The sequence below is a fragment of the Camellia sinensis genome, chromosome 14 (assembly GCF_055761805.1).
Source record: "Camellia sinensis isolate YWXY chromosome 14, ASM5576180v1, whole genome shotgun sequence".
Lineage (NCBI taxonomy): Eukaryota > Viridiplantae > Streptophyta > Magnoliopsida > Ericales > Theaceae > Camellia > Camellia sinensis.
Window position 1 is genome coordinate 95,109,084 of NC_138974.1, and position 11,641 is coordinate 95,120,724.

The window sequence follows — 11,641 nt, forward strand, 5'->3', positions numbered from 1 at the left end:
TTCAAATGTTAATTGTATACTAAATATGCATATTGAAAAGCCTTAGGTATCCTACAACAACTTCATACGTTTTGAATTGAAAATATCATGTTCAAATGCTCGAGGTTTAAGGAAATAGGAAGAAACGAAAGGAAACTAAGTTAGGGAAGGAAATGGCATGAAACGGTTAGAGAGAAAATAAAATCTATTTATGTAATTAGTTTTTGGATGTAATACCACCACCATTGCAAACTAGACTTCTGGGGCTTAAATTTAGGCTCAAGAATCACTTAAAACTAAGCCTGGATGAGAGAGATATGCCTATTCAAAGTTGCAAGACATGGGCTGAGCAGGGGTGATGCACGTGCGGGAATGGGTTCGTACGTGCGGAAGGTGTTGTTCCAGAATACCTATTTGGTTTGAAAATCTTTTTTTTTTTTTTAATCTCTTTCCCTTGCTTTCAAGGTTCCAAAACATGATTTTAGGCTCTTAAAACTCTAGAAATTTTTATGAAATCATCATCCTTTTCAAGGCATTAATCTCAAACTATAAATAGTTTCAAAATATAAAGATCAAAACATGTGTTTTTCTTAAGGAATTCATGAGTTCTATTTTTCTATTCAAACCCTCACTTCCACCCTTTCAAAACATGAATTAAGCTTTCAAAATTCTTAGAAATCATATAGATACATGAAGATAAAGCCTCTAATGCATCAAAAATATCAAAATCTAGATGAAATTAGCATGAATCAAAGGCACCTAGCTTGTTTTTCATCCTACCCCTTTCTTTTCCATTTTCTTCCTCCTTAACTTTGTTTCTAACTCAAATTAATCCTATTTTCTTCTTAATCTTGAATGATAGTAAGTTTTTCTACAAAGATTAAGTTAGGAATTTTACATTAGAACACTTTTTAGGATGAGTTTGTTGAAATTCTTGAGCCCTCCCTCTTTTCTCCCCCCCCCTTTTTTTCTCTTCTTTCTTTTCCCTTTTCTCTTCCTTTCTCTCTTACTACCGTGAGTTCTCAACTTCTCTAGGTCCTTCTTCTATTTATTTGATTGAAACAAGAGGTTTTATCTGGTGTGGTAGGGCACAAGTTGCACAAGGTTACTAGGTTTCACTAATCTTGATTACTTAGCTCAACTAATCTAGGTTAGGCATAACTAATTGAGATTTATACTTAATCCTATTTAACCTAATTAATACCAATTAAGGTTCACTAATCATTCTTAATTAACACTAATCCCAATTAATAAAATTTTTATAATGTGAAATGGTTGAGCACATTAGATTAGGATCATTAAGCTCCTCAATTAGTACTAAAGTTTATGCTATGGTTCTCAAATTAAATCTTTAAGTCTTCCCCCAACTCTTTAATAATATATATATTTCTAATCTTGGATTATTCTATTCAAACATATTTCTATTTCCAATTTGCCTTAGGTTTATTACTTGATCATAAATATTCCAAAACTCTTTCTTCTTGGACATTCTTTCCTCAAAGATTTCTTACTATTTATTTCTATCCTTTATTTTAAATATTCTACATGCTAAAATGGTTAATTTGACTTAAGATATTCAAAGATGCTTATTAATATGGTGATGTCACGTGGCATTCTTTGAAGTGTCAGAATCTTCTCTCCTTTAAAAATTTCGTCATCGAAATTTATTTGCCTGGAAGTTGTTATGCTTCGTTGTATACTTTAAATAATTTATTATTTATTATTTTTCTTGGTTGAAATATGGACATTCACCTTGTATTCTAGGTCTTTTCACTAGCTAATTCCTTCATTTTCTTGATTAAAACTTCTTGAGGTAATATACTACTAATGAATTAGGATCTCTAACATATTTCATTAGTACCTAGTGGTCGTTTTGGAACATATTATTAGTAATCATTTCACCTTTCAGATTTCATTCTTCCCTCCTTTAATTGTTCTTGTCATTCTTAGTTGTCCAAGGTCATTGCTTTAAATAGACAAGTTGATTTCATTATAATTATGCTTCCAGGTCTTTATTTCTATTCTAAATTGAAGGATTGTTAAAGTTCTTTTATTAGTTACTCTTGTTTTTTTTTCCCCTTCTTCTTGTGATTATCATAATTACACAGGTATTCTAAGTTCACCTTGTCCTTATAATTTAGTTACAAAAATTTGCATTTGATATTACAAGCTTTCCGCTTTTGATGGATTGGATAGGTAACATAATATCATGATTACCTTGTAAAGTTATGTAGGAGAGGGTTCAAGAAAGGAGTTGGAAAATTCGAAGATCTTCAAAGATCCTTGAAGAACAACTTCGAATTCTCTAGAATATGATGAGAGGCTTAGATTCTTCAATAATCTCAACTTAGGAACACAACAACAAAGGAGATGATGGAGATAAGAGATTGGGTGAAGAAGAAGGCAAAATGGCTAGAGAATAGAATAATGGCAAGGCTCTCCCATTGATCTCCCACTTTCACTCTCAAGGTTGATAATGGAGAAGGAAAATTAGTTCTTTCCCAAGAGTTAAAATCTCCAAAATCCATCCCTTGTAAAGCTATGGGTGGGTGCTATTTATAGGCACCTCATGATGTAGGATGGAGCCCATGTGCAAGGCACATGGGGGATATTCTCTCTAACCACCTTGTCCGAGGAGGTGACCTCTCCGAGGAGGTGACTTCTCCGAGGATGAGAAAACCCCGAAGAGGAGATCAATCCCTCGGCGAACCCTTCTTCTTAGCCACACCTAACCAATGATCCCCAATCATCCCAAAGGGTCAGGGGTAGTCCCAGAGGACGTCCTGCCGCAAAATATTGCCGAGTCTCATGGACCCCCCGGGGTCGTGCCACCTCGACCCGGGTATAGGCTAGTTTAACCGAAGAGTGAATTTATCTCCACTCACCGTCCTCGGGATCGGGTCCTTTGTTCGAACTCCATTACGCCCATAGTTCTGGTGCGTAGATCCCGGAAAGCTCCGAGCCCGCAAGTGTTCTGAGACTCATTAACGGAGCGACTTCTAGATTGCGTCTGAATCCGTTCGAAGCCAAGTATTTCGGATCTCTAGATTCGTGGGTCCGAATCCTTTCGAGTCCGAGTGCCTCGGATCTCTAGGCTTGCTTAATACCCTTTCGAGTCCGGGCCCGAGTAAGTCTCTAGGTTCGTGGACCCGAACCCTTTCGAGGCTTACAGCGATTCAATCCGTTTGATGGCGATAAATCTGGGCCCATCGATTCTTGGACTTGCGATAAATTTGGGCCCACTAATCTTGGGCTATTGGGCCTAAATAATTTAGTGGGCTCAAATTAGCCCCTCTTACATTTGCCCCTTGCGTGTATGAGAAATTTTAAATTTCTCAGACATGCATACTGTCATTTCTTCGACCCTGTTTCGCATCACGTTCCCAAAAAAAAAAAAAACGTTTTGTCACGACAGAGCCTATGGATAAAGTTGATGACGCACTTCAATTTACAGAAAAAAAATTGACAAGCAAAAAATTTAATTTTTTTTGTACTTTTTTTTTTTTTTTTTTTTTTTTTTTTTTTTTTTACATATTCATATATATATATATATATATATATTTTTGCGCCATGTTTGGCCAACATATACACCTTCATGCTTTTGATCTCACAAAGAAAAAAAAAAAAAAAAACAAATCAAAATTTGAATATTTAAAGATCCACTCACCAAAATTGATCAATAATTAAATTTCTCTTTCCAGGAAATGGTCAAACCCATATATTTATTATTTATATATATATATGGAAGCTAAGGACAAAATCCACCATTCTTATCTTTTTTTGCAAATCTGATCTCACTTTTTGAAACGTATCCAGCAAAAAAGTAAATAAGATTTATTTTGTGGAGTCCAACCATCCAAACCCACTTGTTCTTCTTTCTTCAAATTTAAAACTCGTAATTGCTTGGGCCGATATATATATATATATATATATATATATATATATATATATATATATATGTAGAACATTTGAGGAGCACTCCCTTTTTTTATTCTATTTAAAGAAAAGGATAGTAACCTAATCAATGTAGCCTCTTGTTATTTTCTTGCACAGCGTCGCTCTCTCTCTACACAGAGAGACCCATCTTTCTTTCTTCTTCCTCAAAACTGACCCAGTTTTATTTTATTTTATTTTTTTTTTAATGAAGGTCTGCTGCTACAACACTATAGGCCACAACCATCTGCTCACTGACCTCCATTTCAACTCCAGTCTCTTTTTCTGTCATCGTCACTGAAGACACACCAACGCCACCGACACACCGACGCCGACTCCTCTGCGACGCCACTGCCATTGCAGGCCTCGACTGACCAGCACCGACGCCCCCGACCTCTCTGCAACGTCATCATTTTCCAACCTCGCCAAAATAGTGCCGCCGTTGGTTCGACTGTGCGTCGTCCTCGTCGGGGCCGTGCTATGCTTTCACAGTGCTTACTCTACACCTTACCTCACTAACGAAATTTTTTTTTTATTTTTTTTTTATTTGCAGGAGATCAAACTCCAAGGACCCATTTGGGCACACTCTCTCTCCAAACTGAGACCAACCCAAACTTCATCTTCTTGAATTGTCCCAGATCTGGGAGTGAGCTCTTTATATATATATATATATAAATGGGTTTTGATTTTTACTCAACTAATTTCATTCCCTTCACTGTTTCAGATTTATTGATCTTTGGACTTCAGGATCTAGTTGAATCTTTGTTCAAAACCCTCTTCCTTTTTCTTCTTATATTTTTGGATCTGTGGGTATTCCATCTTATTGTTTTAATGGACTTTTGTGCTCAAAATAAATATGTACTGATACATTTTCTAATTTGGGAATTCTGGTGATGATTTATTTCAGTCTTGAGGCTTGCAAACAATCTTGAACTAGTGAAGACAATACCCACCGCTGGCCTCTCTCTGCTGGTTTGCTTCTGGCTTCGATGGTCCAACGCTGACCACACATATCGCCCCACTCAACGTGACGTGTGTGGTTGCCGACTCTTCTGTGGCACCATCGCTGCTTCCGGCTTCATCTTATCCGACGTCGACCACGCACGTTCGCCCTTTCAACGCAACGTGTGTGGTCTTGCCCAACCTAGCTCCACATCGCCGCTTCCGGCTTCAGCTTATCCGACGTTGACCACGCACGTTCGCCCTTTCAACGCAACGTGTGTGGTCTTGCCCAAGCCTAGCCCAGTCTTGTTGATTACAGTCTGTAAAGCCTCTCTGATTTCAACTTAAATCTCCAGTATCGGCTTCGGACTTCACCTCTCTAACTGCCCAAATTTGTAAGTATGACATTCGACCCCCTCTTCCGAATATAAATATATTTAAATATATATAAATATATTTTTGTGGCAATGTAGAGGGCTCAAGTAATCTGATTAAAATAAAAAAAAAATAAAAATAAATAAAAACTGAATCTGAATATGGACTCAATTTTTGTGGCAATCCCAATGATATTTTTTTTTTTTAGCTCAGACACCGTGATTTTGGCCATATGGAAACATGCACTAGTACTTGAAACCTTATTGAGGTGCTTGGCTTGAACATAATTTGTTGAACTTTATCACCGAGGAAAGGCCGAATATAACTTGTTGACTAGTATTTGAGCTCCATTTTTGACATGGAGAGAGAAAACCCTGGACTTATGAATATGGACTTTGGAAAGGACATTTTTGTAATTTTCATAATGATCCATTGAATCTTGCTACTGATAAGCAATGTAATATACTTCGGATCTCGGGCTTGAAATTTACTATTGAACTTCACTCTGTCCAAATTTTGAGCCCCGTATAAATTGGACCTTTAATATGGAACATAGTGACTTTAAGAAATTGACCCGATTGAACTTCATCATGAAGCGACCTATGACATTGCACCTCTTATCGATGATAGAAGACGAAAATCTATATGTTGATGATGCACCCATTGGTATTAAAATTTGTTGAGCTTGAAGAATATCCGAGAAAATGAATTGTTGATGACGTCCGAAGTTGAATTTGTTGATAAACCCATCATGTTGCATGTAACAATATTCTGAATTTTAATATGGTCAACTCTTTAATATTTATACCGGTTATTTCAGCTATATGCCTTCTCAAAAGAAACCTGTAGCTCCGGGGTCATCAGAACCGGCTCTCATGAAAGAGAGGGATGTACCTCCGGCATCTGAGTGGAGGAAATCTCCTTATTTTGGTCGGAAGGACCCCTTCTGGCGGGCGGCTACCTCCACCACTTCTCTTCTATCTCCGAAGGGGGCTCCATTATGTCTCATTGAGGACACTGACTATGGACACGAGGCCCTCATTTCTCCTTCCTCGGTGCTACGCTTTCGGATTGAGCGGGGGGACTTTCCATACTGTTATCCTCAGTTCAAGGCCTTCTCAAACCCTCCTTTTGGTTGGCAGGAGTGGGTCGATGATGTTCTCTCAGACAAGAGCTTCTGTCAGCGGCTTCAAGAGGCCCGCCTATTGATCCCAGTGAAAATATCTCGATCCCTATCCATCCGTCGCAACAATGCTAGCCTGGAAGCCATGGCTCTTCGGTGGAACACCGAGACACACACCTTTATACTTGGCCAGCACGAGATGGGGCCCACCCTTGAGGATGTGTTCATGTTGCTGCGTCTGGAAGTGACCGGCCCTGATGCCTTCGACCCTGAGCAGACACCCCCCGAAGATGATTCTTTGATCCAATCTCTGAAGCTAAATCTTCAAACTTGTGGTCGGTGGAGTTCCGTTTTTGATGGTTCAGCGAGGAGGACTAGTCGAGTAAGGACGGACCGTGCCTCCTATACTGCATGGATCCGCCACTTCTTCAAAGATCTTCAGCCCTTGGCCAGAGATGCTGACCCTAACTCTCGGGAGTATGAGGTCGGTCCGATGTATGACTCCAGGCTCTATTTCTTGGGATTTCTGGCTTGCTTCCTTTCATTCTTCATTCTTCCGAGCACGCCTCCGGATTCCCTCAATCCTTTCGTCTTCCCCTTGGCAGTCAGGCTCTTCAGAGGAGATCGGATCCCTTTGGCTCCCCTATTTCTTGGGAATCTCTATTATCGGCTGGATCTACTACATCGAGATATGGTTCGCTCCGTGGGTCGATATGAGCCTGTCTCCTTTATTCACAGCCAGTTCCTGCTTTGTTTCTTCTTCGAGAGGTTCCCAAAATTTGCCCCTGCTCCGACTGTATTCGAGGCGGAGGTTCTTCGGGAGATAGTGGATAAAGATGGCATCCTCGTGCTCGATACTGATGGGTCTCGGACATTTGGGAAAGCGAAGTCTTGCCAGCCGTTGATTACACGATGGTCACGTACCATTTCCACCTTATCCCTGAATACACTAGTGGATGATCCCCGACGCTTTGTGGCACGGCCGTATGTATGCCCGCCTGTGGGTGTGGCCACACCGCTTATCTATCATGGTTCCTCCCGCTCGGTGTCCTTTCCTTTGCCGAAGAACATCCCTGCGCCCTTTGTTGATATGCTGATTATGATCCGTCCGAGTTCATTACCGGTATGGCATGAGGAAGGCGTTGATAGTGCCGTTTATAGGCCTGACCGCGTAGCATATCAATTCAGGTTTGATCAATGTGCCCCGGGGCCATCACCTCCTCTATTATCATTTTCAGCGAGCTACGGGCGCTTCAGTCGCGGGCTTGTACACACCGTGCTTCCCATAGCCGGCTCTTTGACGATACCAGGCTTGAGTCGAGTAGGGGGTTTCACCTCCTCTTTCAGGCGATATTGGCAGAAGAATATCGATGCGTTTATTGCATTTGTCCAGAGCAGACCGACCGTATGTTTGCCTCCGCCGATTTATAAGAAGGATTCTTCTCTTCGGCTACCCGAGAGCCGAAAATCTGACCACATGTACGAGAGTTTCTTCACCTCATCTGCTCCAACTGACCCTTCTGCTCGGGCATCTGCTTCTAGCTTGGCAATTACTTCTCCGGAGCCAGTCCCTTTGGCAGTTACTTCTCCGGAGCCAGTTCCTCGGACGACCCGCCTTAAAAAGATGGCTCACAAGAGGACTTCTGATGCCAGTCCTTCCGCTTCTCGCCTTTCCAAAAGGCTTCATGAGGTACCCGAAATTTTTGATTTGAAGCTACTTTCCTTTTTGCGACTATACCTTCTAAAATGAAAACTTTTATTTGTCCATGTTGTGTAGGATCCTGCGGTTGTTGACGTTCTCAGTACCGGGGCTCCTGGCCATGCTGCCTCCCCCAGGCCGGACTCAGACTTGGACGACACCCTTCCTTTGTCTGCAAGACTTGTGAAGATGCGCACCTCTCGTATAGCAGTTATAGATGATGACGATGATGAGGCTGAGTCCTCTGACCATTTTTGTGACCTTATTCCACGCATGCGTCGTCACTGCCCTACCGTAGCTGAGGAGGAGCGCTATCTTGGTGACGAGGCTATTGGGGCTCACCGTTCTGATGTTGAGATTACTGGAGGGACTGATGCCACAGAAATTGATGTCGTAGGCCACGCTTCTAGAAGCAATGTAGAGACGAGGTGCGCTTCTGGGAATGGTGTGGAGGTGGATGTGCTAGAAATCTCTGAGACTCGCTCTGGCACTTATGGTGATTCTTATCCTCCGGCCCTCCTTCCTTCTTCAGGGATGACTGCTACTGTTCAGGCTTTGTCAGACATTGAGATCGATCAGGTGCTCTCTATACGGCCAAGTGACCTTGCTGATGCTAGGAGTCCTTCAGTTGCTCCGGCTTTGCATATTGATTCTCCCTCTGGTAATCTTTCTTTCTGAAGTTTGTCATTTACTTCTATCTGTGAGAAATCTTTACTCAAATGGCTTTCCTGTTCCCTACCTCTAATAAGGCTTCCTTATCTTTTCTTCAGTGTTAGCTGCTACCGGGGTCCTGCCTTCACCTGCCTCAGACTCTGCTCCAGTGTTAGCTGCTACCGTGGTCCCGTCTTCACCTGCCCCGGACTCTACTCCGACTCTCTTTGTAACTCCTCACGGTTCTCCTTCTCAAGGGGGAACACCTGCCTTTGAGACGACTGCCAGAGGTTCTTCATCGCCAGTGCCTTCGAATATTTTGGATTTGAATCTCAGTGATTTTCACATTGATAGTGATGCTTTTGGTCTTTCCCCTTATCGTTCGGCATTCTCAGGCTCGGGACCTCTGCCGGGAGTTACCCCTCCGGGTGGTTCATCTAACCCGATAGACATTGGGGAGATTCCTGAGACTAGCAGCTTTCCGGCCCCAATTCCTCCTTCAGCTTCTGGCAAAGTATCATTTCTCCATTATTGGGTAGCTCCTGAGTTTGCTTCAGTTCTACAGCTTGTGCATTCAAGTTACCCGGAGACCTTTGCTTCATTTGCTTGCCAGTGTCCACTCATTCAGACTGCTCTTCTCGAGTCTTTTGCCACTATCTTATATAGCTTGGACAGGCAACGGTTGTGTGACCTTAATGGGAAAGTAGTCGAGACGGCGTATCAGGGGATCTCTGACATGGAGCGTCACCAAGTGGACTTATCATGGCTTCGGAAGCGCCTGGATATAGCTTCGAACGCCAGTCATCGGCTGGAACTTATGTCTGTGCTTGCCTCTTATCGCACCTCTATAGATGAGATAAAGGCAACTCTTCGTGAACTTGAGTCGGGTTATGCTCGGGCCTTGGAGACTTTAGAGGCACACTCTACTATTTGTCCTCCAGATGTAGATGTGACGGGCAGCTTCTTCGAGGGTGTCTTTAGGAAAGATTGAGTTTTTTTTTTTTTATCATTACTTTCTTGCCCCTTTCGATAAAAATGTTTTATCTAGGACAATGCAATGAAATGACAAAATTTTTGTTGTTTGGATATTTTCGCATTGTTTTCTCATTCTACTTGATAAAATATTTATTTCGAATGATACAATGGAAAGAACCATCATATGCACATGTTTATAAAAGCTGAAATATTCTCATTAGTTCTTCAACTTTCTTGACAAAAGTATAATAGATTCACTGTAAGTGATGGGATAAAACATATACCATAGAGAAAACCAGCTTCTTCATAACGTAAGGGAAATACAACTTTTAGACAAAGTAAGAAAGTGAAAATGAATTTCAACATAGATGAGTCCAACTATGGGTAGTAATGCTTGATAAACTTTGCATTGAGCGGGCCTGTTCGGAAGCCGTCTTCAACCCTTACAAGTTTGTAGTACCCGCTTGAGCTCGCCCGAACCACCTTGTAGGGCCCTTCCCATTTTGGAGAAAACTTACGCAAAGGCTGTCCTCGCATGATTGGGTCTACAATCTTCCATACTAGATCACCTTCTTCAAACTTCCTTGGTATCACAGTCTGGTTATAGGCTCGGGCGATGGACTCATGATACCTTTCCATGACTTTTGCAGCTCTGTCATGCTTTTCCTCTAATGCTTCCAATCTGGTGGTTCGAGGCTCCAACACCATCCCCGAGGCGAGAGCCATTCGAGCAGATGGCGTTTCCAACTCTATAGGTAACACTGCCTCGGACCCATACACAAGGGAGTAAGGAGTTGCTTGAGTTGGCTTTCTCTTCGAAGTGCGATACGCCCATAGGGCTACTATCAACTGTTCGGACCAAGTCCCCCCAAACTCATCCATCATCTTGCTCAGAATCCTTATCAGTGTCTTGTTTATGGCTTCCGCCTGCCCGTTTCCTTTTGGATAATAGGGTGTGGATTTGTGATGCTTCACTTGGTAAGTCTCTAGGAGGCTCTTCACATATTTGTTTATGAAGGGAGTGCCGTTATCCGAGAGGATGGTGTTTGGTACCCCAAATCGGCAAATGATATTCTCCTTGATGAAGTTCGCGACTGCAGGCCCCGTAGCGTTCTTCAAAGGAATTGCTTCGACCCACTTTGTACTCAATTCTGTGGCTGCGAGAATCCACTTGTACCCCTTAGAAGATGTGGAGATGGGCCCTATCAGATCAAAAGCCCAGGTATGGAACGGCCATGGCGTTCGGATACTATGCAGGTCTACAGCTGGAGCATGGATCAAATTTCCGTGTTTCTGACAAGTCTGGCACCTTTTCACGTGATGGGATGCATCTGACTCCATGGTCAGCCAGTAATACCCAAGGTGTATAAGTTGCTCGAATAGCCGAGCCCCTCCTTGATGTTCAATCTCGTGGGCTCTTCCGAGGACTAGATCTGACTCCTTCTTGGAGAGACATCTCAGGGGAGTGCCCTCAATACTTCTTCTATACAGCTTGTCCTGATCAAGAAAGTACCGCCTCGCTCTCCTCTTGAGGTGTGCAATGTCCCTCGGGCTCTCAGGTAGTGTTCCCTCTTTGAGATAGTCAATGTAGACTTGCCTCCAGTCAGGGGTATCAATTTCAAAGCAACTCTCATCCTCCCGGATGTATGACTGACACTTGGGGCATTCCTTCTGTAATTGATTCGAGTCCTTCTCCATCTCGGGCCAATAATAACCTTGTCTTTGGATTCTTCTATACAGACTGATATCCCCATCCTCGCAAGACTTTTCATGGATCTGTTGTAGTCGGAAGCTTGCTTCTTGTTGGCCAATACACCGGGCTAGGAATCCGGTACCTCCTCGGAAGTAAAGTTCACCTTGAATAATTGTGAATTGGGCAAGCTTGGCCACAGTCAGTTTTCCAACTTTGCTTCTGAGTTGTTCGAGGACTTCTCCTCTCCAGTCCTCCGGAAGGCCTTTGTCTT

The 11,641-nt window shown here is 42.4% G+C and overlaps 1 protein-coding gene across 1 annotated transcript; it reads left to right on the forward strand.

The window, feature by feature from the left end:
* The first annotated feature begins 8,568 nt into the window (after nt 1-8,568).
* On the forward strand, nt 8,569-10,087 carry LOC145807489 (uncharacterized). The gene is made up of 2 exons (XM_082905811.1): nt 8,569-8,712; nt 8,822-10,087. The coding sequence occupies exons 1-2, from the start codon at nt 8,586-8,588 to the stop codon at nt 9,691-9,693; spliced, it is 999 nt and encodes a 332-aa protein (XP_082761937.1). The 5' UTR covers nt 8,569-8,585; the 3' UTR covers nt 9,694-10,087.
* The last annotated feature ends 1,554 nt before the right edge of the window (nt 10,088-11,641 follow it).

What these genes read in the sequence shown, in the direction of transcription:
- LOC145807489 (XM_082905811.1), top strand. Translation starts at nt 8,586, where the DNA reads ATGACTGCTACTGTTCAGGCTTTGTCAGACATTGAGATCGATCAGGTG. An exon ending in GCATATTGATTCTCCCTCTG is followed by an intron (nt 8,713 to 8,821) that starts GTAATCTTTCTT and finishes TCTTTTCTTCAG; the next exon opens with TGTTAGCTGCTACCGGGGTC.